The sequence below is a fragment of the Pseudorasbora parva genome, chromosome 24 (genome assembly GCF_024679245.1).
Source record: "Pseudorasbora parva isolate DD20220531a chromosome 24, ASM2467924v1, whole genome shotgun sequence".
Lineage (NCBI taxonomy): Eukaryota > Metazoa > Chordata > Actinopteri > Cypriniformes > Gobionidae > Pseudorasbora > Pseudorasbora parva.
Genome location: NC_090195.1, coordinates 16,123,856 through 16,150,505, shown reverse-complemented (window position 1 = coordinate 16,150,505; position 26,650 = coordinate 16,123,856). Strand labels below are relative to the sequence as shown.

At 38.1% G+C, this 26,650-nt stretch overlaps 1 protein-coding gene and 1 long non-coding RNA gene across 3 annotated transcripts; one reads left to right on the top strand and one right to left on the bottom strand.

The window, feature by feature from the left end:
• The first annotated feature begins 4,118 nt into the window (after window positions 1-4,118).
• Window positions 4,119-6,468, top strand: LOC137063743 (uncharacterized). Of its 2 annotated transcripts, XR_010901430.1 has the most exons (5): window positions 4,119-4,192; window positions 4,468-4,612; window positions 4,947-4,999; window positions 5,114-5,167; window positions 5,943-6,468. It is a non-coding gene; the product is annotated as an uncharacterized lncRNA (long non-coding RNA). The 2 variants fall into 2 exon arrangements; XR_010901429.1 differs by lacking the exon at window positions 4,119-4,192 and having other exon boundaries at window positions 4,337-4,612.
• Window positions 6,469-10,154: 3,686 nt separating this feature from the next.
• On the bottom strand, window positions 10,155-24,561 carry csrnp1b (cysteine-serine-rich nuclear protein 1b). Its single transcript, XM_067434420.1, has 5 exons — window positions 24,378-24,561; window positions 17,066-17,268; window positions 14,356-14,615; window positions 13,964-14,260; window positions 10,155-13,375 (listed from the first exon to the last, which is right to left on the bottom strand). Exons 2-5 carry the CDS (start codon window positions 17,247-17,249, stop codon window positions 12,428-12,430), a joined length of 1,689 nt encoding a protein of 562 aa, XP_067290521.1. The 5' UTR covers window positions 17,250-17,268; window positions 24,378-24,561; the 3' UTR covers window positions 10,155-12,427.
• Between the last annotated feature and the right edge of the window lie 2,089 nt (window positions 24,562-26,650).

Here is a 26,650-nt window from a genome sequence, read left to right as displayed (position 1 = left end):
AAAAACTAAACAAACAAACAAAATATCTATGCACTTGTTTGTGAGGAAGGTTGTGAATGAACTAATTTCAGTATCCAACACAGCTGTCACGTTCAGGTCACGTCACGTGGCAAAACAATGAGACTCGGACCGAAGACTCAAGAGAACTAATCATTTCTGTTTCCAGTACAGACTACATAGCCTTGTCTATGGGGCTGGGACTTGATGAACGAATGACTCAAACCAGAGGCTCGAGAGATTAACTAACCAGTTCTGTTTCCTGAAAAGAATCTATGGAATGCTGCGCAGGCGCGGTCAACACAATGCGCGGTTGTTCTCGAGTCATATTAAAGATTTGATCAAAATGAACGAAACATTATTACTCTACTCAGTTGCAGATTCCAAGGGGACAGTTTGTTGCACTCCTGGAAAAAGGGGGAAATATATTCAAATAAACGAGGGCGTTAACCCAGTGCTGTTCTCAATGCGTGGACTTGTATGTCTGCCTTGATAGCATCTCGCATGAACAACAGAAAACTATTAGGAAACCAGCAATTAAAAACATACATCTGTATATTCTTCTACACTGCTCAAAAAAATTAAAGGAACATACATCAGATCTCAATGGGGAAAAATATCATGCTGGATATCTATACTAATATGGACTAATATGTAAAGAAAGGATGCCACATTGTTTGATGGAAATTAAAATGATCAACCTGCAGAGGACTGAATTCAAAGACACACTGAAGATCAAAGTGAAAAAAATTATGACCACTAAACCGGTCATGCTCAACAATGGTACATGCAGCATAACTCCACAGTTTCTCCAGACCCTTTCTCAACTGTCATGTGTGCTCAGGGTGAGCCTGCTCTCATCTGTAACAAGCACAGGGCACCAGTGGCAGACCTGCCAATTCTGGTGTTCAATGGCAAATGCCAATCGAGATCCATGGTGCCGGGCAGTGAGCACAGGGCCCACTAGAGGATGTCTGTTTCTGATTGTTTGGTCAGAGACATTCACACCAGTGGCCTGCTGGAGGTCATTTTGTAGGGCTCTGGCAGTGCTCATCATAATTTAGCATGCTTATAAATCCATTTACCTTGTGGACACACATATTCAGACACATTTTGAATGCGTAACTCAAACTCTTCCCTAAACCTACCCATTTGTGTATTATTATTTTTTTTTAAAACAGGATATAACAGGCAGATACGACTGCATGCATAATTTATTCCGAAAGTACAAATATCCCAAGTGTTCCGAGGCCAAACGACTGATTTGTGTGAAGAAAATCCCCAAAAGCGAGCACAACGTCGAGTCCATCCGCCAAAGATTAATAATACATTTCAAATATTTCCGCCAGAAGAAACGTCACGTCAGCTTTGACAGCACTGGCTGTCGTGTGTCTCGTGACCAATTGCGTCATTACGTCAGCTTTGATTGTAAAATGCCATTGGCTCTCGTGTGTCTCGTGACCGATCGCATCATTCTAAACAGTGGTGTGTATCATTTGAATGAGAAATATGAATGAGTGCGTGTGTGTTCTGCTCGCAAAGGAGCGCGATCATCATTTCAATGACTAAAACATTAAAATCAACCCTGTTCTTCACATGAAGATATCATATGTCTTCAGAAGACTTGGAATGCAACAAGTTAATACTTTTATACTGTTTTTGGTCAGTTTTTGCAATAAATACATGTGACTGTACATTTATTTGCCTGTTATGTTTTATATTGTTGAAAATGGGTAGGTTTAAGGGTAGGAGTGGAGTTAGTTGCTCCAAAATATAAAAAGGCTATAAATATTCATAAAATCATGTCTACTTTTACAAATGCAAAGAATTAAATGTGTGTTGGGAATCTGTGTGTGGACCACGGATGCTGCTTGTCAATGTCTTACATAAGCATCACTTCTGTGGACACATTGCGAAACATGTTTGGGTAAAACACCGGGTGGTATGTGTTATTTTCACAGAAAAGCTCTGATTGAGGGATTTAAATTACTGAAATGTGATGTCCATGTACTGAACTCTTATTATTTCACTATGGCGAGGTTACTTCAATTTTTCATTCTAGGGCACCTTTACGTTTTTTTCCCCATGGTTTTTATTTTAGTAGAACATTATAATACTGTTGGGTGATGATCTCTGAACCCATGACTACCCCAGCGGTAAACCAGTAAAGAAAAAAGAAATTAGTTTGAGCGACTACTGACAACGTGATTAATATTCATAAACCCAGCTCATCAATCCTTAGTGTGTTGTATATTGTCATTAATAGTAATAAAAAAATATTATTATCTTTTAATAATATAATTAGTCTACTATTATTTTACAGAAACACTGAATGACAAACAATATCTTAAGCCCCACCACCAATCCTAAGTTCAGTTAAATGACATATGCATCAAACATGGTTACCAAGTTTTAGTTATAATTAGGCCTGTCGCGATAGTCAATAAATCAATTAATCGCACGATTAAAAAAAAATGAGCTCGATAATTTTTCCGGCCGCGATAATTGCCATTTGCATGTTTTTTCTGTTTTCCTCGTCTCTCTCGTTGACTGCGTGCGCCTCGTCCGTTTGGGGAGGTGTTTATACTCGGCGAGCAGACCGGGTGCGGCGTGATGAGACGTCATTCTCGGCCCGCAGATTCGTCTGGAACTCATCGCTTTTCGGTTGCGGAGCCACACGCAAAGTTACGAAATTTGATGTGTAGCCTACAACGCCAAGCGAAATGGAGTCTCGTGCACTCCGCGTCGACGTCATTTTTGCGTGCGCACCCTCACGCTCGAGCGTCGTGTATAAACGAGGCTTAAAGCTACACTGAAGTTTGATAAACGTAAGTTAGGTCAGTGTATATTTTGGCCATTCGATTTTCCTTATAGAAACGGGTATTCAAAAACAAAAAACGGTTCCTTTTTCGTTTTTTCATTTTTTAAACAAAACGAAAAAACGAAAAACAAGAATTCAGCATGATTTTTCGTTTTTCATTCAGAGGTAGAAAATGAATAAACAGCTTGAATATTGGATTTCTACATGTGGTTGCGGTAATTATACGCCCGTGTCTGCTGATTGGTCAGCCGAAGATCAAACTGCTCTTCCTTAGTTCAGCACAGCAGAATAAAAGTCCTGTGCTGCTACAGCTGTATGGATTGTTAACGCATTTATTGCAGCTACATTTAATCTTTTATTAATCAAACAACCAGACTAATGAATGGCTCGACACATTCAGGGGCAGAGCCTCAACCTAGACAGGGCTTTCTTCTGTGTAAAAATCCCCCCTGGGCCCGTTTAATACCGGGTTTCGGTACCCATCCCTAGGTCCTTGTAAATTTAAAATCCACTTATGGCTATGTAGTGTTGTAGGCTACACAATGTTCCTCACATCTCCTGTAGACTTCTGTTTTGTTTGGATGGGCAACTCTCAAAATCTGTGTGTCAGATTTTCTCTGTCAAAACAGCGCGGAGAGAACCCACATGCTGTTATTTGGAAGTTAACATGGCAAAGAAAATAACACACCATTTTGTTCGGTATCAATTAGGCTAATACTCAATATTGATGAAATAAACTCAAAAACAAAGGTAGCTATAGCTGCTGCGTATTTCCTGATGTTTTAGCCTACATGCTGGTCTTCGCTTGATTGTTTGGCATGTTTGTATGCTTAGTTTATTTAACCCGACGTAATTTAAGACTTATTTTGGACTATTAATTTAACTATTGTTCTCTGGTTGTCAGTTATCAGTTTTGTATTAGTGTTTAAAATATTAAATAACTAATTATATTAATTTATATCTTAATTAACTTCTTTTTTTTTTAAGACTGGGCAACCGAGGTGGACAGCTGTAATCCTGCCATACCCAGGCCTATGTGAATTTATACACAGAGGAAAGTCCTGTCTAGGCTCTTTCCCTGGGGGTATGGGTCGTGTCGAGCCATTCCTTAGTCTGGTTGTTTGATTAATAAAAGATAAAATGTAGCTGCAATACACTCGTTAAGAAGCCATAGGCCTATACTGTAGCAGCACAGGACTTTTATTCTGCTGTGCTAAACTGAGGCAATAATAACCAACTGCAGAACCGCAGAACCCATATACGTCACTCACAACGAACGCTCTGAGGACGACAGTGCCATGCCACAGTCTCATGCCGGAAGTGGGCGGAGTTCACGAAAACTAAACAATCGGCACGGCGGAAGAAGAGAACACGGTAAACAGCTGTTTTGTGTTGTGGTTTTAATCTATCAAGTTTATTTGTGTTGTGTATTTGATCCATCGTTGTTGTATTAACACTTTATACAGAACGTGGCTCTATTTTTTTCTAATGTGCTCTGCTTTACGATGTCTATATCGCGTCTGTTGATATGGTCTTGGTTTAAGTAACAATTGTTTGTGATTTTATTTTGTTGTTGGCGCCGTATTTTTTATTTGCTTTTATCTGATACTGACCAGTGTTTTATGTGTTTTTGCCACTAATTTATTGAGGCATTACGATTTGGAGAGGATCAGCTTTACTTCATGTACATCAATGCAAGACATTCTGCAACAGTTTCTACTGCCCAGTGTTTTAAACTGACCAGATGGCACAGTACACCTTCAAATTCACTTCAAAAAGCAGCTGTCCATGGAGGTATGAAGGTTTTGAGTTATTTACACAGTAGCAAGAAATAGTATTTATTTGTTGTCCCTTTTGAATTAGTTGGTTATAAAGTTTCAAGTGTGTGTGTGTGTATATATATATATATACATATATATATATATATATATACATATATATATATATATATATATATATATATATATATATATATATATATATATATATATATATATATATATATATATATATATAGTGCTTAAGCTAACAAAATGCAAACACTATTTCATGTGTTTGAATGTGTCCCATTAAAATTAAATTAAGTACACAACCAAGCATTATATATATCTGTTTGATTTTGTTGCAGTAAATTGACAATCAGAATGTCACCCAGAATAATGGAAGCTGATCAAAAACAAGGTTAGTTTTAAAAGGCTCTAATAAAGACATAAGCTACTTATACAGATAGTGTGTTGTTATATGTCACATTTTCCAGGAATGTTCTTCTATTCTATAATGTTCGAATTGTTTTAGACTGTTCCACAACAGTTGGATGGCTCTATTGACAGTAGGATCTTCATGTTAATGGTAAGAAAAAGAAGGAAAAGGTCTTTTTTTTTTAAATACAAGCTTCCCTTCATTAGGATAAAAAACATGAGGGCTTTTCACACTTGAAATAGTAAACTCCGGGTATACAGAATCTTGGGTTATCTGGCTTCATGTTTCACACTGATCATCATTTACCTGAGATGAACAATCAATCCTGGGTATTCATACACTGCCGTTCCACACTGTACTTTAATAAACCATGGGATAACATATGTGCAGTATCAGGGTCACTGACAGACACTGCACTGCACACAATATGTTTTCATAAATGCTCAAGCTTTGCATGTCCTTGTATTACAAGTTTATCCTGAATGGACATTTCAGACTATACATTAATTTAAATGGTCTCTTCTTCGCTGCAATTGCGTTTTTTGTTTGCATTTGATGTTTTTCCTCTTCAATGCTGACTTTATTATTTATATAGAGTGCACAGTGTTTCAGTGACTGTCCAAAGCACGTAAATATAAAAGTGTGAAATGTTACTTTACCCGAGGTTAAAAGTGTGTTTAGAATGACGATAAGCTCAGTGTGAGAAGCCCCATGAAGTGCTTGCCTTTAATTTCTGTATACATTTTGAACTGAAAATGGTTAATTAATTTGATTGTGACAGGGTATCATTTATGTCAGAAATTTAGACATGAGAAACTGAATTTCACAACTTTATTATACATGCTACATCCTGGCTTCAACACACGATATTGTTAAAGCACTTCCAACATTTCATCCTATTTTTTTGTACCCTTGTCTCATGAAGGAGCCACGGATCACAGAAGACCTCTGCACTGCAGTGTAAAGACTGTGGAACAACCAAAAGTTTTCAACAGTTTAGTGGAAGAGCCCTGATTTCTGAAATGTGAAAGTGGAAGACTAGGAAAAAGCCCTTCAACTTTCACAGGCTGAATGGTTGACCGACAACTGGCTAAAGAGACAGTTGTCAATGTTTATAGAGGTTACATTTATTTTAGATTTAATTTGTCATGTACCTGCTGTGCAATAACTTTCAACTTAGTTCAATTTATTCCCCTTGGTCTGATTGTGTATTTTTTTAAAGCAAACCCAAGCTAGTATATGATCCCTTTGCTACTTAAGGGGATTTTTAAGGAACATTTTATAAAATTAAACAATTTCTGTGTGTTTTGGGGTTTGATTAATCTGAATCATGCATAACAGTGTAGAATTGTGTAATATATATTATCTACTTTGAATAAAAGGTTTATTCTGAGATGCTTGAGTAAAAAACAAATATATTGTGTCATAAAAATAAATGTTCAAATGCTCAATCTTTGTTTTCATTTTGTGTGTGTTAAGATTTGTGTTCAGTTTATCTAATATAATATTTAAGACATAATATAAATAAATAAAAAATAATAGCAACTTTTTACTTTAAAAACGTTACAAGGTTTTTTTTATAAATACATTTTTTAACGTAAATTATTTTATTTTGTATTAATATCCAGTATTGTTTATTTTAAAACATATTTATATGATTTAACTATGAGTGAGTATATCTATCTAGCCTATCTATCATCTCTCTATCTATCTTCAATTAGAACTTATTAATTAAATACTTGACATTATTAACATCGTTTAAACTTTGGGCTTGAAACGCTCCAAATAGAGCAATGTATGCGAAGATAAATCAGCTCCGCCCACTTCCGGCATGAGACTGTGGCGTGGCGCTGTTGTCGCCCTCAGACTGTTGTGAGTGACGTATATGGGTTCTGCAGTTAGACCTGTCTCAACTGAGGAAGAGCAGTTTGATCTTCGGCTGACCAATCAGCAGACACGGGCGTATAATAATAGAAATCGAATATTCAAGCTGTTTATTCATTTTCTACCTCTGAACGAAAAACGAAAAATCATGCTGAATTCTTGTTTTTCGTTTTGTTTAAAAAATGAAAAAACGAAAAAGGAGCCATTTTTTGTTTTTGAATACCCGTTTCTATAAGGAAAATCGAATGGCCAAAATATACACTGACCAAGTTAATTCTTCAGTTCAATCTTTTTGTTTGCTAAAAAGGCACATAAGTTCCTGTAGAGATAGCAATACACATTCTCCTTTATTTGCCAAATAAATGAAAAGCATGTCATCAAGAGACTTTCCTCAGAGATGGTCAAGTTCAGTTTGTGCATGATTAGGCTATGATATAACTTTTTTTTTTTTAATACTGTATCCTAAATTGTGGATAATTAATTTATCATATGCTGAAGTACATTTCTGGATTTCAAAAAAACAAAATAAACAAGAACCGTACAGAACAGAAAACCGTGACCCTAAAACCGTGATACGAACCGAACCGTGGGTTTTTGAACCGTGCCGCCCCTAATATGCACCTAAAACACAATCCTCCGTTGCAGTTTTCATCCATTTTATTTATTGTTTTTGGTTGTTTTGTTCATTTACTGAGGTTATTTAAAATGTTTTCCATTTTTAGTGTTAAATGGTCTTTAGAAATTAAAGTTTATTTATCTTTGAAAAGGTGTACCTGCATTTTTATGCCATTATCATTATTTTAAATGGTTTCAGAACGATAATATTATCGTTTATTGCAATAATTTCTTGGCCAATTTATCGTACAGCAAAATTTGTTATCGTGACAGGCCTAGTTCTAATTACTAAAGTTCTATCGTTAAATAGTGCTTGATTATCATATCATATAGTCTAATGATTGATTGACTGATGTTAAGAGTGTACCTTCAGATATTTAAAAAGCTGTGCCATTTTACAAAGATATTAGTAAAATTGGAGGAATCCATCTGGTGACTAAACTAAAATATTTACCAATGGTAATTCTATTGCCAAGGTGTGCGTAGAGGGTTGATTAATATACAATGTTTTCAGTGGTGTATAAAGACCTTACATAATTAATAACTTTGTTTTTATCACCTTAGAATGAGCCATTTATATCTGCATACACCGCATTGCCTTATTGAAATCACCATTTTGCGCCGCCATGTTTCTACAGTGTCCCTAAACGGACAAACGGCTCTACAGAGCGCTAGTCACTCTCTGCTGTCTCCCACGACATATTTTAATGATTATCTGAGCCATTCATAGAACAAACTAAACAAGCCCGGAAAATTGATAAAAGAATGTATTCAGACAGTTGATATTTAATCTTATTAAATGATTAGTTAATTGCATCTGATAGATTTCACTTTCAAAATGTGTTTGGCTGTGTTTTTGTTGTACACTGTTCTGACCAGCAGGAGTCCTCTGAGTGTGGCGTTTCAAACATCGGGTTCAATTGCTTTTCTCCAGTGGTGTAATGTAACAGTTCTTGAGTATTTTTTTGGAGAATCTGTACCCAAATGTTTAATGTCACGTTTGTTACCATCTAGCCTATTTGCATTATATTATATCCATCTGGACGCTTTTAAGTAGTCGTTATGCAGCGAAGTGGCATTTTTGAAGCTAGTGATGAGAAATCAAACTGCATCCTCATGCAGCCAACAGAAACATATAAACAAATCAGTTTTTTTTATCATCACTGTGACATACTTTGATTAGATAACCATCATATCAACCATCAAATATACACATACTGTATACTGCGTCTAATTGCAGTGCTATGACTTTATGTGTGAAGTATACATATGACTTTATGTGTGAAGATATACATTTTTAAGCATGACTGTTTGGATTTATATGAAATGGTAACATTTTACAATAAGAGTCCATTTTTTAACATAGGTTGATAACAGTAATATTCATCAACATTTACTAATACATTTTAAAGTTATTTCTCACAAGTTACTACTGTACTATGAATTAACATCAAGCTATAGCCTAATTAATATATTCATATTTTTATATTTAAAACAGCCTACAATAAACAGTTTGCCATGTTTTTATTCAAAGAAAACAAAATGGAAGAAACAGTTATAACTGAACACAATCTTGCACTAAACTGTGAATAGAACCATTTTTAAATGTGTTTGCTCCATTTGTGTTTGGCATTACATGCACTTTTACTTTCAATAGGCTACTTAAGTAGCTACATTTAATATGAAAAAATACTTTTCATACTTAAGTACAATAAATATCACATACTTTAAAACTTTTACTCATTAGTAATATTCTAAACAGTGACTTTACCAAATTAACTTTTAACAAAGTAATTTCTGGCAAGATATCTATTTTACGCAATACGGCTTTGAGTAGCTACTTATATATCACTGCTTTTCTCCCACACACATCCATCTCAGTTATCCATTATAAACAATACATTGTTTACAGAGTTTATATAAAGTTACTTGATTATAATGAGAAACAAAACATTAACCGCCAGTGAACAGTTCCATCCACGCATTCCTCGTGGTTAGCATATGTCGGACATGGCAATTAATTACCAAAGTTTACAACAATGTAGTTGTTTTCCGATATCCAAACACAAAAATATTTTTTTTTGCAAATATTTGATCTAAACTCACAACAAATTAGAATCTATAATTTAACTTAACATACCTGGGAAAAGGGGAAACCTTAGAGATGTTCAATGTGTGGTCTGCAACGCAGAGCTGAAGAGCTGCACAGGTGACGTCAATTACTACAGCAACTGAACCCAGGTCTCCCCTACTGGATACCCACAGAATGACACCTCAGCAAAGACTTCATTTCATTTGATTTAAACAAAATTCCTCATTATGATTACACATTAATTGCACGAATCATATTGATGCTGTATCTTTTTATGGATATCATATTGAACTTTTTAGTCACTACATTCTCTCACATATACAAAAATGAGATCTCTGAAATCGAGATTTTAATCAATTTAAAAAGTTTTACATTTGAACTGTTTCTTTTACTAAACCAGTATTTTCTTAACCTGTATTATAAAACAGTTCCAGATGTTATTATATGTATAATAAAATATATATATTTTTAGATAATAGGTCTATGTGTTTTTTTAATTTGAATATTTTCACTCATGCACTCACAAAAAAAGACAAACAATGGCAGTTGTAAGAAAAAGCTGGACTTTTATTTTGAAGGGACAAACTACTGTCAAATGACTTGAATGAAATGAATAGCTTTAAACTGTTAAGCGTGAAAATATATAATATAAAAGAACTGCTTGGTTTTGTCTTTAGTTTCATTGAAGCAGAAAATATATACAACAAAAAGGCAGAAGTAAGAAACACTTTGAAAAGCATCAGAGGTCAAAACATACATCAATCATGACTAATAAATACCAATCATTTCCATTTCTTTGCGATGAGGTGATACATCTTTACAAGGGAATAATAAGCTGGGCTCAAATGAATGAAGCCATGCCCATATCCTAATCAGCTTCGAGAACAGCACATGAAGGCAAAAATAAAGCAAGTACATTTCTGATTGTGCATTTTTGCTCTAAACGCATGTAGTAGGCCTACTGAGACAAATGAATGGGTCTTGCATGCAAATGCTCCTATCGGGTCAAACAATGGTGCGCCGACAGATATGTACATCAGTTCATTTCCTCAAAGCTCATTCAGAAACATACAAACTTAAACGTCTTCACTGTGAAGTGGGAACAATATGGGTAACACAAATTTGCATATGATACACGTTGCATAATATATGCAGGTTTTATAAACAAAACGTTTTTGAAACTACTAAATTTATACCCACAATTCATGTTGTCATTTGGGTTCAACCAACCCGTCGGAGTACAATCAAATGGAGCTTGGTAAATTCATTTAGGTAGTTACATCGTAGTAAACACCAACTTTATGCCTGTCCAGAATACTTTTTTCAAGCATAGACTTAGCTCTATTTATATATTACAAATGTTTCAATATTTGAAGAACAATGTGGATTTCATTTCTTAATAAAATAATTTGTCAATAAACAGATTAGAATTCTCTGAAATCTACATAGTTACAAAATGTTAATTCTCTATATCATAGGCAACGTTATCGGCGGTCACATTACAGGCCGGAAAATCTGATTTTTAATCAATAGGTAGGTTATATATATGTTTATTAGACAGGAAACAGTGGCTCCTCATGTTAACAGGCACAAACACTAAATCTTTCTTTTGTTAAACACATTGTTCTCTTTATTGCCCAAACCATGAATAAATAGCCTAGTCCTAATGCTGAAATGCTAAACGTGAAATAATTTAACCGAAAGTGTTACTTCATAGTAATAGAATATTAAATACTTTGCAGTTGGTGCCCTTCCTCCACAGCTGAAACATAAATATGTGCTTCACACAGGTTAATATAGGTGGGAAACGTGAACAGGCTGCATTATTTCCACTTCTCCAGAGCACAGTCTGGCTCAGATAATATTCAGCTGGCATTCGGAGAAGAAAAAAAAACTAAAACAAAATAAATAACTCGGTAAGAATAAATAAAAGCCATTCGAAATGATGGTCGACAGATGTCAGGGTTATATTTTGCGACATCTGCGGCATGTAGAATAAATTAAAAAGGAAATCGCTCACTTTTCTCCGCCTTGTGCTGATGATCCAACACCACAAAATGGCATGAAAACAATCTTAGACAACGGGGCAGGCGTGAGACTGACCCATCTGCTCTCTGATTGGTTCATTTTTTCACAGATAAAGTGCTAACTGAGGAGCCTCTGGGGGGGATTTGTGTACCGTTAGAAAATCCCAAGGAGCCGTTTTGCGAACAGGAGTCCTTCCTCTAGCTTTGCAAAAAAGTACAGACCACAGTCTCGCGACGAAAAAGCAACGAGACAGAAGCCCCTCCAAAAGAGGCCATTTAAATGCTGTTTGTTTAGGTGGAAATTCTCAGAAAAACGCCAAATAACAGCGATGGTCAAAATGCATTGCTTCTGAAAGCTAGAAAAAGTCCCTGAGATACATAATCAGCATTATGACTCCCATTGGTGCCCCTTCTCGATTCATATAAATAACCTTAGCAATAATAATAATAATAATAATAACAATAATAATAATAATAATGGTAAATGTTGATAATACCACCAATGTGGGTGAAGTTCTTCACCTTCCTGGCCATATGTACAAGAATTCAAAAAACAATCGGCCAGACTTGTTTTTGAACTGAAATGTTAGCTGCCACTGCGATGGCAATAATGATAATAAAGATTGTTATAATAACTTAATGCTTTGCTAACATCATAAAGGCAGATAATGCAAATATTGATATCCTGGGATGGAGGGTCTCCATTCATAAAATAAGGAAAAAAACTAAACAAAATGGCATTCATTTACAATCCCATAGTTCATTTGTACAGTGATCATACAAGAGCCCCCATTAGACTTTCACAGACTCCATCACTGACAGCTTCATGGCATCTTCTAGCATTTGATTGTCCGTGAAGGTGGCCGGAGGTTCTGGGACAGAATCTGACAAGCCGATCAGAGACTCCAGGAGGCAAGTGCCCGGGTCGGCCGCCTGCGGAAGGCTGGGGTAAGTAGGCAACTGGAACTGAAAGAAGTTGTCCATGTGCTCGTACTCCTTCAGGGAGTTGTAAAGCGAGCTCGGTCCTAGACAAGGAAAGCCGTCGAAGAACTCCAGGTCCGACTCGGATGACAGGCTCAGGTCCATGTAGCTGGCCGAGTGATCGATGGAGGGCGAGGGCGTGTGGGGGACGGAGCCGTTGTGGAACAGAGCAATGCCTTGATTGGCGTTCTCGTCTAAGAGCTCAGACATGGCCGCGCGGCTGTTGTCCGTTTTGTCATCCGTCGCGCTGAAGATGCCGTAGCCCATCGACTCGCTCTTTTTCTGCTGGTAGTTGCAGTTGTTGTTACACTCCCTGACAGAACAGTCCTCATTGTCTGCGTCGCTAAAGCTTAGGATTCTCGTAAGTCCATTTTCGTCGACGTCTAGCGGCGACTGCTCGCCCTGAGCATTTTCGGCGGATTCGGAGTCCTCGCTCTGGCCTGAAGAGCTAGATGAATCAGTCATGTCGCTGCTACAGCTGTTCTCTCCTGTAGATACCAGCTCTGAGCTGAAGTGAAAGGTGGGCGTCTCTGGTGTGGTGCTGCTCTCTGCTGGGGGGCTTGGGGAACTGCAGTCTGGCTGATCCTCAGGCGGCGACTCGGTCTCTGGCGTGTGCTCCTCTAAACGCTTCTCCAGCTCCAGCTTCATGATGGTGTGGATGTAGTGGGTCTGAACTCGGCTGGAGTTGAACTCGATGCGGCCCTGCGTGTTTCCACAGCCGTCTTTAGTGCAGCCACATGGAAAGGATGAGTGGTCCATCTGTAAAAGTCAGTAAACATTACATTAATGAATTAAAGTGAATGAGAAATGATATTTTATAATACAATGACATATGACAAGTTATTTATACTTTTATATATATACACATTTAAAATATTAAGTAAATAAAAAAGTAAATACTTCTTTTATTAAATAGAACGTATTTTTGTGTTTTGAAATATAATATAGGCCTACACTGCCATTGGAAATTGGGGTTGGGAAGATTTTTTAAAAATATTTTTGAAAGAAGTCTTTCATTTCCCAAGGCTGCATTTATTTGATTAAAAATACAGTAAAACCAGTAATATTATGAACTATTACAATTTAAAATAACTACTATATTAATGCATTTTAAAATGTCATAATACATTTATTTATTTAATAAATGTGTATCCTTGCTGATTAACAAATTTGTTTTTTCCACACAAAAAAAGCACTTTATTGACCCCAGCATTTTAAATGATAGTGTATGCATTGTATTTAGGCATTTGGCACATTCTCTCCAGTTGGAGCTCCAGGAATGATACCTGTAGATATTATGGATAACCTTGTGTTCTCAAGGAAGTCTGGCTGGACTCAAGCGCTTACCTGACATTTAATCCCAGCCAAACTACAGCTGCAGCTCTCCGGCTCACAGAACCCCTGGCAGTCACAACCGCAGTCTTCTCTTGATGTACGGAGCTCATGCAGTTGACGCTTTTCCTCTTTATCGATTTTTTTCACGCCAGCGGCTTTGAGGATGGCGTGCCTTCTCTTAGATGGGTAAGGATGCAGAAAGGAGCCATCCTCCAAGTTGACTCCGCTGAGGTCGAGTTCATCCTCTGGGATGTCATCGACTGTCAACTTTTCAGCCTCTTCAGATTCTTGGGTACCATTTTTGGTAAGCTGCCACAGGAAAAGGATATTTACATGATTATGATGATGTTTTGAGTTAAATGCAGCTTGTTTGACCGTTAATGTGTGAAAATTAAATTCGCTACCTTTAGCTTAAGAGCTTCCAGTTTTTCCTCCCTCATTCGGTTTTTGAGTTTCTCTTGCCGCAGGTGGCGCTGTGCTATGGCGAACTCTGCTAACGTGTAGCGGCGCTGGGCGCTGTGCCTCTGCACCATGCCAAGGGTGCAACCTCCCCGGCTGGGCACACTGGTGAAGCCTTGGCAGCGAGGGAAGAAAAACACCGTAACCTGGTCAAACTGCACGTTTCCTCGCCGTGTGCGTTTGGCTTTCTTCAAGATAGATGTGGCTGGAAAAAGGCAGAACGAAAAAGAGAATAAACATATGCATACGTTCAGACTTGTGGTGGACTTGAAAAGAAAACATTAGGAACAAGGAATTTATGCTTGGAATTTCTTAATGGAAAATTAAGAGCACATGTCTGAGAGAGTGGTGGAAAAAAAGACAATTCTGTTCCTAGTATCTCATTGGGGAGTATTTGAGTAGGAAGTGTGCCAAGCCAAATGGGAAGACTTGGAGTGGGTGAGTCTCTTGTGTAAACATCAAGAACACATTAACTTTATTGTTGCGAGTGAACTACATGGCCACTAGATGGCAGTCCACACACAGCAAATCAGCACATTGTAAATGCCACAGCAACGATCGGTCCATCATACTAACTACACAATCCAACCAAAAACAATATTTCACCAATCGACATCAGAACAGATGTGCAAATAGTTCAGCTAATAGTTTGATCAAATCCAGTCACATGCTAAGACAACTGCAATCCTCTTCAATCGTGTCTGACAAACAATCCACCCAGGAATTTCCCCTTGGCACTGAAGTGTGCAGGGGAAGCAAAGCGTCCAAAATCACAACCCAGTGGCTGGATGATGTGGTGAGGACACTTGCTTTTTAATAAAACACACTCCATCTTTATATAGACAGACCATCTGTCCACACTTTCCTTTCCTAATTATTCTTACAACCAGTCAATGCCAGTGGTCGACGCATTTCAAAAGGAGGGATTTTATTTTCTTGAAACAAGAGCACCATATTGTAAATTCCATATCCTTTGCGCAGGAATGTTTCATGTTGAATTGTTAAACTCTGTGAGAGAGAAGCTCATTTTCCCTCAGGGCCAAAAGCTCACTGATTGTTATCTGAGGGAATGGAGGGGATGGATCTCACTGTCCCCACAGCTGGTTTATATTAGATTTGCAATGGTGGGAACTCAAACGTACACGCGTCTTTAAGAAATCTATGTAGATGCGTGTGCAAATATGTTTTCCTCATCTAACAAAACAAGTCTAATGGACAAGCCTACAAGCGCAGTGCATAAGTGGTCTTACATGAAACTGATATATAGACAGCACCTACTCTCTCTCAAAGTTATTGTCTGAAGTACAGAGCTTTATGTATTATCAATTTGGTATTGGTGATCATAAGAAAGAGTAAACAAGTACTGATTTGATCTCAGTTACACAATTAATCTGATACTGGTGACTTCATCTAATATGCTCAAATTGATCATCTATGTTAGTCAGGGTAGATGCGTTTTATTTTGAGTGAATGAAGGTATAGACACACAGCGTGTTCAGTGGTTTGTACTGTTAAGTGTGTTTGTGCCAATCATTACGCAACACTGAGAAAACATCCAAAAAAACTCTGGAAAACGTGGGTTGTGAATATATTAGACATGTGCAAGCTACTGATCAGACTGTACACTACGTTTGTACAAATACTTTTCAACAAGGACGTATTAAACGGATCAAAAGTGACAGTAAAGACATTTATAATGTTACAAGATTTTTATTTCAAATAAATGCTGTTCTTCTTAACTATCTATTCGTCAAAGAATCCTAAAACATGTATCATTAGATCAAACTAGACATTAGACTAGATCAAACATTAGGCAGCAAAACCATTTCATTTTCACCCAAAAATGTATTTTTAAAAGCACCAAATCAACATATTATAATGATTTCTGAAGGATCATGTGACACTGAAGACTGGAGTAATGGATACTTTTGCATCACAGGTATAAATTACATTTTAAAACATATTCAAAAAAAATTTTTTTTGAATAAACAATTTCTCACATTACTGTATTTTTTTTGTACTAAATAATTGCAGACTTGGTGATAGAGACTTCTGTATATTAAAAAAAATCTTACTGTCCATTTGAATGCAAATGTAATATGCCTGCCGCTCACAGCTTAGTTTTCATTCACATCGAATTAAATGCCATCTAACCTGACTGCGCTCTATTCTCTGACTTTGTTTCATAAACACAAGCAGACAGCCATATCGTTTCCCTTCCTCTTCTCTTCATCCCTGCCTTCCTGCCCCGCGCCCCTTTGGTCTTTCTCAGCACCTGTGCTGGGTTCATGCCCGGTTCATAGACAAAGCTCTGCGTTCATTCCGTCTCAGTCACATGGCACACTCTCTGGCTCCCTGCCCTGCCATCCTGGGAAACTCACAACTGTTTGCTTCCCCCCCCCCCCACAACCTGGATGAGCAGCCTGCAGTAGGTGACCTGGCGAATGTGGCATGCATCAAAACATCCTGTGTAATTAGCTGCATCCACCCAATTAATCTTCCACCCTCGGTATCTCAATGACATCTTATCAGGTAGGACACAGAAAGGCATAGATGAGCCTTGCAGACCTCATGCATGGGAAATAGCCATGGAAATGGGAGTTTGACCGTCCACCCTAATCAAGAATAAATGACTAGATCAAAGAGGAAACTCACTGTTTAAGGACGTTGCTGGGGAGCTGGGGTTACTGGGGGTTGAATCCAGGGTGTCGGAGTAGCAGCTCTCCCCATCCGAGTCCCATTCGGAGTAGGCGGAGGAGGAGAGGGAGGAAGGGGAGGAGGAAGAGTAGCATGGGTCCTCCTCCACCTCCTCGTACTTCCTCTTGAGAACCCCGCTCATGGCGCTAGCGTTTGGTGATCTGTGGGAAACAAGCGAAGACAGGTAAGTATAATAGGAGAGGTAAAACTCCACACTCATTTTAAAAAATGTGTTCTCATTTCAAAACGCTCCCCATCCATACTAGCATATTCCGAAAGTTTTGCATCCAAGTTTCACATTTTAAAAGCTCACTAAGATAAAATTGATAGGCCGGAGAAAAGGTGCTTGCGCTATTTTTCTGGCATGATCATTTTATCAGCAAAACATGCATCTATGTCACACTCAGTCTGGTCTAAAAATCAATTGCCCTCATGTTTCACTGCAGAACAGCAATTGCGAATAAACCGTGTCTCCTCTTTGCAAGAATGTAGAATTTAAAAAGTAACATTCATCTTTAGGAAGACTGTGAAAGTGAAAACCACAGCAGCACATACCGGTAAAATGTCACATGACAAAACGTGTCATTGTTTTCAAATACCTGTGTGGATGGAAAGCCAAAACCATTGAAAGAGATGTGTGTCTGAAAAAAGTGAATCTGGATTAGTGTAGATGAAGCCAAAGGAGCAAAATTGAAATGTGTGCTTCCAAGCAATCTGGCTTTGAATTTGTTTTGCTATGAATACCGTATTGGTTTCGCAAATGCGTGGATGTTATCAGCCAGTGTTGCATTCTTAATGTCCTAATAGCAGTTAAATGTCCAGTGAGGTTTTTAAACACAAGCTATGAGCATTACACTCCAAACAAGCAGCTGACTGCGCTTTATGCTGCCTCTGAGCGGCGAGGAAAAACAGGAAGTAATCAATCACGTCCCTCCGGCGCAAGTCAACAATTACCAGACCCTTCACCCACTTCCAAATCCAATCGCATAGACAAATACATTGATTAGGACGGGGGTTGATTACATAGCCACATTAGCGAGGAGGGTAAATTTAGGTTACCCCACTCAAGAAGCACACATCACTGAGCCAGTAGCGGCAATTACACTTTACACAGCTGCTAAATGCATTTTATGAGACTCTGTAGTAAATGTGTGTACAGCTTGGCACAGTAAACATGTTTATGTAAGCCCGAGCCGCATTTGTCGCTGCTTCTGTGGAGAGGTTGCTTATTGGGCAATAAAAGCAATCAATCCTTTGGCAGGAAGAGTCTAGCCGGTGCCCATCAGCTTTTAAGGGTCAGAGCCGGTGCGGCGCAGCGGCGTTTACACAAAACCATCATTTGATACTGGCGGCTGTGGACTCGTTTGTTTCTCTGCCCTGAGATAAACCCCAGTCAGCTAGATCACCTCAGGCTCTGCCTCTCGCTGCACTCCACAGCTCACACACATTCATGCTGAAACAGGCAGAACGGAAGGAAGGAAGGAAGGAAGTGGGGAAGGAAGGAAAAGAGATTTAGAGATTAAAGTTTTCACTGCTGCTTGAGCAAATCGATCAATTAAACTTAAGATGTGACACACAGTCATAGGTCAGTTGTAGAATTATATCCTGACTGCAGTAAAACGGAAAAAAAAATTCATCAGAAGTGATGAGCAGTAAACAAGTGTTGAAAAATAAGGCTTGTTCCCAGCAAGACAGCCAGTGACAGACGGTCGTGACTAGCAGATTATATAGCTCATGATGTTGGTCTATGGTGTGTCATCGACAAAAAAATTAAAGAGCAAACGGACACTGATTCATCCCTGCCATACAGAGAATGACTAACACAATATGACTCAATAGTAGTCTGTTATGCATCTAATAATCAACCCATGGAACTTCATTTTGCATTACCAAAGTGTCAACTTTCAAACTTTTTGGTTTACTTAAAAATGAAAGCATTTTAATTAACTGACTTTACATTATACATTGTTGGTTAATTTTGTTCAATCATCCCCCAGCATGCACAATAAAACCAATATTAGATATTTTCTAATTATACGTTAGATATTATATGTTGGACTTTTCATTGTATTTACAATATGTATTTATATATTGAATGTACTTTATGGGTGTGTGTTATTTTAATATAGAAAGATATTGAATATTACACTATTTTTCTATTTAGATTAACTTTGTTGTCATCTAATGCTCAGAGTTATTCCTTAATATCAATTAAATGCCATTAAATGTAATCGTTAGCATTATATATATATATATATATATATATATATATATATATATATATATATATATATATATATATATATATATATATATATATATATATATATATATATATATATATATATATATATATATATATATATATATATATAATAGTACAGAATCATGTCAAATTTTAAATACTGGTGATTCATCTTTAACAAACTTAATATTGGTGGATCCCTCATCTTCACAAAAGATTGTCTAGACTTCCCTTTCCCACAGGTTGCTCTGTTTACAAGCTGAACTTCTTTCTCTCTCTGTGCATGTGCGTTTCACACATTAGTGCTGCCGTCGCAAATGTGCCAGACATCGGGGGCGCGTCTGTGCCGTCTGCACATTCAGCCGTGTCTCCTCGGCTGCCAAATGTCGCTGCCAAAAAGCACAAGGTGAGACTTATCTGCATCTGAACTTTACAATATCTTCCATGAGTCAAACTTATCTGCTCGTGCGACACCAGCTGAGAGCAAACAATGCTTGAACCTTGACTAGAGGAACTCCACAAGCCTAACAGTTGGAGAGTTATGCAAGAGTTTACACCACGTGTTAACACTCGGACACGGGTTTTAAACACAACAAACAGCTGACATATCTGAAAACAGAAGCTACGGACATCATCTATTTTTGTTGCAAACCGTATATGTCCAGATCTGTCCTAATTTGCATGCAAACAGAGCCAGCGCAAGAAGGGTGAAGCCTTACAAGCTACGTCTTGATCGAAAACAAGCAGCTTTCTGCACAGACAAGCCCAAAATCTTTTTGAGATGTATATATATATATATATATATATAGCTTGCAGAGAACTTGACTCTCACCACTCGAGTGGAGAAGCCTGCAAAATCCTCATCTGCTCATTTGACTAGTAATTTGCCTGTCACATTTCTAGATGCAATCCACTCACGCTTAGTACAAGAAACCACCTGAACACGGTATCTGGTGCTCACAACACACTCGTTTTTGTCAGAGTCTCAGACACATTCAACCATCATCGCTACTCCTCATTTACCAGAGAAAAAGAGCAAATTCCCTGAGGACGGCATGCATGCCTACCAAGCAGAGGAGTTTTAATTAAGGACCCTGGACAGTGAGGAGAGGGGGAGGACAGCACAGGAGAGATGGAGATGGAAGGGGGAGAGACCTGGGTGCAAAACCTGGGTGTTAGAAGTGGGTCATTGTCTCTTGACTGCAGCCTACCTGACACATTGATTTGTTAATCTTGCTTAACGGGCAGAAACAATGACGACGAGCTAATCCCAGGAACAAGAGAAGGGAGGGGGTTGTGTAGGGGGCTCAGCTGTAGGTCAATCTGGAGCTTGTCCTGTTGCACTCCAACATCAGCAGCGACTAAAAAATACGAGCAAGAAATCTCACGAGCAGTCAGAACACACCATCTACCCATAAATCCGCCACAGAGCAGGTCTGGATTTCACATCCAGGCAGAAGCTGTCACCGCAGAGGTATCCCAGGCTCTCCAAGCAGGTGAGACGTTCGCACTGGAGCATAAATTATGCAGGGCTGCCATTCCAATAAAGGCAGTGCACTGATGAGGAATTCTCAACGCTGTTGTCACCAAGGAGGGTGGATATAAATCTCGCACAGAAAAGCGAGAATGGCCACAAAAGCAGCAGATTGCTGAAACTTGATCTTTATCTGCTGTATGCGGGATCACTGAGGTTTAACATAGCATTAAAACTCCTTTAACTCACCGCCCTGCTACCAAAAAAGCGTAAAACCAGCCGACACCATGGAGCAGCCTGTCTGAACTGCAAACAGTGGAATCCCGACCTCATCTTGTGCAAGAGCGTTGACTTTGCCCCTCCAGCTCATGGCTTCCATTCAGATAATGTAATGAGCAGCAGCATGCACCATATCTAAAATATCCAAAAGTGTGGCTATTGAACCTGGCTGCTAAAGATGGTGTAAAATCACTTGCAAGATAATTGGAATCAAATCTGGCTTCCACAATTTCACCAGAAAAAGAAAAGGCTCCCCCTGCTGGTCAGCTCTTTAGAACTGCAATCAGGGGAAAGGAGGGAGCCCTGTGCTGTTCCGATCCTCACTCTAGATGTTCAACTACGCCAGAGACATTCTGTTCCTGTGCTTCAAGCCATGCAGAGTACACATTCATCCCAAATAGGAGTGTGCACTGATGTGGGAGGCGGGTAGCGGGCGAGAACTTTAAACAAATAAATAATGCGATGTCTCCAGCCCACAGGAATTCTCCTCTGGCACGGCGACACATTCTGTAATAGTCTATCTATCCCAGATGTGTCTGTGTAGTCCAGACTATTGCCCAAGAGGAATCACCTCCGACAGAAACCTCTATAAAAACACCCATCCCGAGTCAAAGATTACATTATTACGGTGGAGATGAAGATTTGATGTCTGTTAAGCAAAGCTGTGTGGACTCCATCATGCTATGCAATTTCAAATTTGAAATATGCAGACAGAAGATTTATAAAACACTTTGCTGCAGATTACAAGTTTACTTTACTGATATCCAAAGTGACATTTAGCATCAATATAACTACAAAAAAAGACAATAATTGACTTTGTTGGTTTTCAAACTCAGTGGAAAAGTTTAAAAATGTATTAAAATAAATAAAAGATTTCAATACATCTAAAAACAAAATATCTTCCAAACTATATTTACTACTAGAATGGGATTCCTCGCATGAGTAACATATTTGGGGGTCTGTGGCATGTAAAACACAGAAAACCCTTGACTTAGGCTAAATAAAGAAGACATCTCAAAACACACAAAGATTTTTAACAGTATTGGGGGAATCGTTGCTCATGTTTCAAGTCAACGAATGGAAAATATGACCGCTCAGGAAACTGCCTAAACTGAAAGGAGATATTTCCATTACACAAAGACCAATTTGCATCAATATCCTAAATGCAAACTTCCAACAGAGTGCACAAAGTGTAGCTTCCTTGAGAAGTCATCATCAGCATGAATAACTTAATGGTGGCTAAACCAACAGTAGCCATCTTTACCAGTCTCTTAAGACTCTCGAGGGAGAGTATGTGTGTGTCTAGGGTGGGGGAGCTCAGGGGTCAGCGGCTCTAGTCTGGGGCGCTCACTGGTACCTCACAAGCTGGGAGGAATGCTCAAGAGTGACAAAACAGATGGGATCCCTCTGCTTTTCTGTTTTTGAGGCATTGGGAACTCTACCTCCCCCAATACCAGTGCAGTGCACAAAAGCCACTCACCAAACTAGCCCAAAGAGTAACACCCAGTCTGTGGGTGGGAGTCTAATAAAAAAGATGACCTGTTGTGATATAGCCTAGCCTACACTAATGATGCCGGCATCATCTTGGTTAAAAAATATGACAGGACCTCAACTAGACACGTGAAGAAAGATGGAAGGAAACAACCCAGACGTGTCTTTGACTGATTCACTAGAAAGGAGGGCTGGTTTTACAGACCACGGTACACGTGCAAGTTCGCACCTCATCAACCCAGAAGTACACAAACTAAATCATCCTTATCTTTTATGGCTCCTATAGCGTGCAATGGAATTCAAAACAACTCACTTTGTGACAAGTGGAACACCTTGAGTAACACACGTTTTAAAAAGGCATAAAACACACAGACAAAAAAACTAAATTTAGGAACAAACATATTACAGATAATTGTTCCCACAAACAATCAGAGTGAAGTCGCGCGTGAGAAAAAGAGACCACGACTCCTTTAGAAGAACTCGCAGCATAAACACCCTCAAACTTACGAAACTGGCACAAACACACAAAGATGATCATAACGTGGTATTTTCACAATAGACACAATCGAGAGGCTTGAACTAAAGTTTGCCTACTCACACAAGTGAATGCAACTTCTCTTCTCAACCTGCTTACAGAAAGGGACCGGACATTTTCTCACAAAAGAAACAAGTAACAAACTCTGTAGCAACAAACAAACCCGAGTGAGTTCACATCAGTTATTCCAATCACGTCGCGCACAACGTGTCAGGGATTGTTGCCTCCTCTCTCGTGATTGACAGCAATCATCACATTTTTAAAAATAGTATGGGACTTTGTTTTTTGTTTTGTTTTGTTGTTGTTTTTTTTGCGACGTTTTGACATTTACAATATAAAGAAACATAAAATATTCAATTATTTAAGTAAAAAAAAAAAAAAAAAAGCCAGGGACTTATGTGGTTAATGACAATGTAGGCCTAGTTGTAAAATTATTGTTATTCAAAACAACAAAACAAAGACAATTACGCATGTATAGGCTATATTTACACATGTCAACGATCTGAAGTTCGGATCGGATCAAGCAAGGTCTCCCTCAGACCTGCATTCAGCCTCGCATGCACCCTCGGTGACGTCACTGAGGACTGAAGCGCATATGAGGCTGAGCGCAGATCTATTGAAATGATGCGGTGTGGCACCTTAAGGAGTCGCTCGCGCTTCAGAAGACACACCAGATCTACAAACGCGAACGGGGAATGCACTCAACACATGAACGCAGATCCAAACCAGCAATTACGGCTTATCGGATACACACACACACACACACAAGGTCCACTATGCTGGAATTCTGCCAATGGATCCGATCAGAACCGCGAACAGCTGCTTATGAGAATTATCATTTAATCAAGCCCGGCAACCACAGCCATTTCAAATCTGACAGAGAGATCGCTTATATTTACTCCTAACAATAAACCCTCAACACAGAATATATATACTTAGGCATCAGGGTTAAAATAATAAATCGAGATATTAGAAATAAAACGTATAGCCTACACATTCATTAACACTGAAAACGGCAGACAATGGTTAATAATGTAAAGTTAAGTTAGTTTTTCTTCTATGTAATGGCAGCATACAACAATTTCCTCTGATTTAGCTACTTGAAATAGTTACCCAACACATTTTATCTGTTTACACTGGCCGACTAAAGAACATTGAAACTATCTGGCTGGACTCCAGCACCGAGGTTTGCCTATTAGACACATTACAAGTGCAGCGTTTAACAGCGCGGACCTCCGCTACTCACCAATAAGGTGTCCGATCAGCATTAGTATATCACAATATAGAAAAATATGTAGCGGTAATAATCCAAGTGACCCAATCGAGCGTTTATCCGTGTATATATCCCGTTCTGTTGGCGTGGCTATTGTGCGCTCGGCGTGCTGAAGCTGTTCCTCTTGTCTGAAGCAGACGGCTGAGCAGCGCAGTCTTTTCGTCAGTGGAAAACTCCCTCCTGGCGTGTGACGCAGGCGGTGACACTGCCCACGCGCCGCTTCCTGCCTTCCGCGCGGAGCGACACTCCTCCTGGCGCGCTCGCATCCTGACAGAAAATCACTATAGTAACATGATAGAAAAAGGACCGGAACACAATAACCTGCGGGTTATGGGAAACAGTAAATCTTTCATTACAATGAAAAAAAAATTACTATGGTGACCGTAGTTTCAGCCAAAATACCGTAGCCTACACAGAACATTTCCTTAAGACATTGTAAGACTATGTTTACAATGAAAATGCATATTACCATTGTAAACAGCCTACAATTTAAAATAAATTAATCCACAAAAAAAACATAAATAAATAAACAAGCCTGACTTAGTTGAGACTGAGATAAGCTATTATGTTATGAAGTGAATAAATGTAGCTATAATTTTAGAAAACCTTTGTTTGAAAAAAAATGGTTTTCATGTTGTATACGTTGTATATTGTCATCTCAAGTATATATATATATATATATATATATATATATATATATATATATATATATATATATATATATATATATATATATATATATATATAGCCTATATATAATAGCACAGAATCATATTATATAAAACAAATGTATTAATTATATTAAAAGTATAGATTATATATATTTTTAAAGAGGTATATATATATATATATATATATATATATATATATATATATATATATATATATATATATATATATATATATATATATATATATATATATATATATTGTATTAACATGCACAGAAACTATACACACAGGCCTATATATATTGAGTCTGTGAGTCTGAGTAGTGTCTGTGCGTGTTTATATATATATATATATATATATATATATATATATATATATATATATATATATATATATATATATACACTCTAGTATATGTCCTCTTGATAGTGTGATATTGCTTAATTATAGACGAATAAATTAAATATATGCAGTTTGATGCTGTGTGGGTGGTTATTATTCATCATTTCCTGAGTCAGCCTCTACTGAATTAGAGTCATAAATCTTTTGCATCATTTAGTAAATCCTGTAATACTTTTGCATCATTCAGTAGAAAAACTTGTAAAACCATTGCCTAATTTATCACTCACATTGTTGCAGACGTGCAGCATTGACATGGAAACAACTCACAGGCATACTGAATAAGTAATTTGATGTAATTTTTTACATTTGTCATTTATTAAGAAAAAGTTAGGCTGGGTTGATGGAAAGTTCAAGATGTTTCACGGTGATTTCAGATATGACTGAACATTGCGTCTCCTTCTATCTAAACCATTGGCGTCAGCCGTGTCATCATTAACTGTGCACACCTGCATGACACACAATTCCACTAATGCAGGAATGATCAGAATTGTTCACAGAGCAGAAACGTTTAGGTGGAGTAAACTTTCATTTTCTAGAGAAAAAGGGAGTGCTGCCAGTATCAACACAGGTGTAAAATACAGCCACAGTGTTTCGGTGGAGCCACCTAAAGACGGATAGTGTTTGTGAACAGAATGTACATTTGATCACAGACCTCATTTAAGATGACTTTAGTCCTTGAGGTCCTGTAAAGAGCATTATCTCTCTCCATCCCAAAACTAAATACGCATGCAGGTCTGGTGGCATGCTGAGAATCACAGGTCTGCTGTTGCTGCAATACACAAATCAAAATGTTAAGTTGTGCTCAGATCACTGCTCTTGAGCACTTTTTCAATTAATGTTGCTGTTTACGGGGCTAATTCGGTGTTCATGTTGCTAAAGGGTGTTTACTTATAATTGTTGCTGTGATTCATCAGTGTTGGTTTACTTATTAGTGCACGTGTTGAGAACACAAAACCATAAGAAGTGTGTGTTAAAGTGTCTGGAATGTAGATCTCTTGCTCATTAACTTGGCTCCCGCCTTCATGCTTTTAGTCACTGTTCAAGCATATCTAGATAGTCAGTCTTTTGGTACTTTGTCACTTCTCTATTTATCTCTCGCCAGGAAAACCACTTATCTGTTAGTTAAAGACATAGGTTGTCTTTTGTTGTGTCATTGTGGTTTGAAGAACTTG

Excerpts from the sequence above, each read along its gene's own strand:
- csrnp1b (XM_067434420.1), bottom strand. The coding sequence starts at position 17,249 with ATGAGCGGGGTTCTCAAGAGGAAGTACGAGGAGGTGGAGGAGGACCCA. Across the intron at positions 14,616-17,065 it reads CCCAGCAACGTCCTTAAACA|CCACATCTATCTTGAAGAAA; the intron begins GTGAGTTTCCTC and ends GCCTTTTTCCAG. Across the intron at positions 13,376-13,963 it reads TGGCTGGGATTAAATGTCAG|ATGGACCACTCATCCTTTCC; the intron begins GTAAGCGCTTGA and ends TGACTTTTACAG.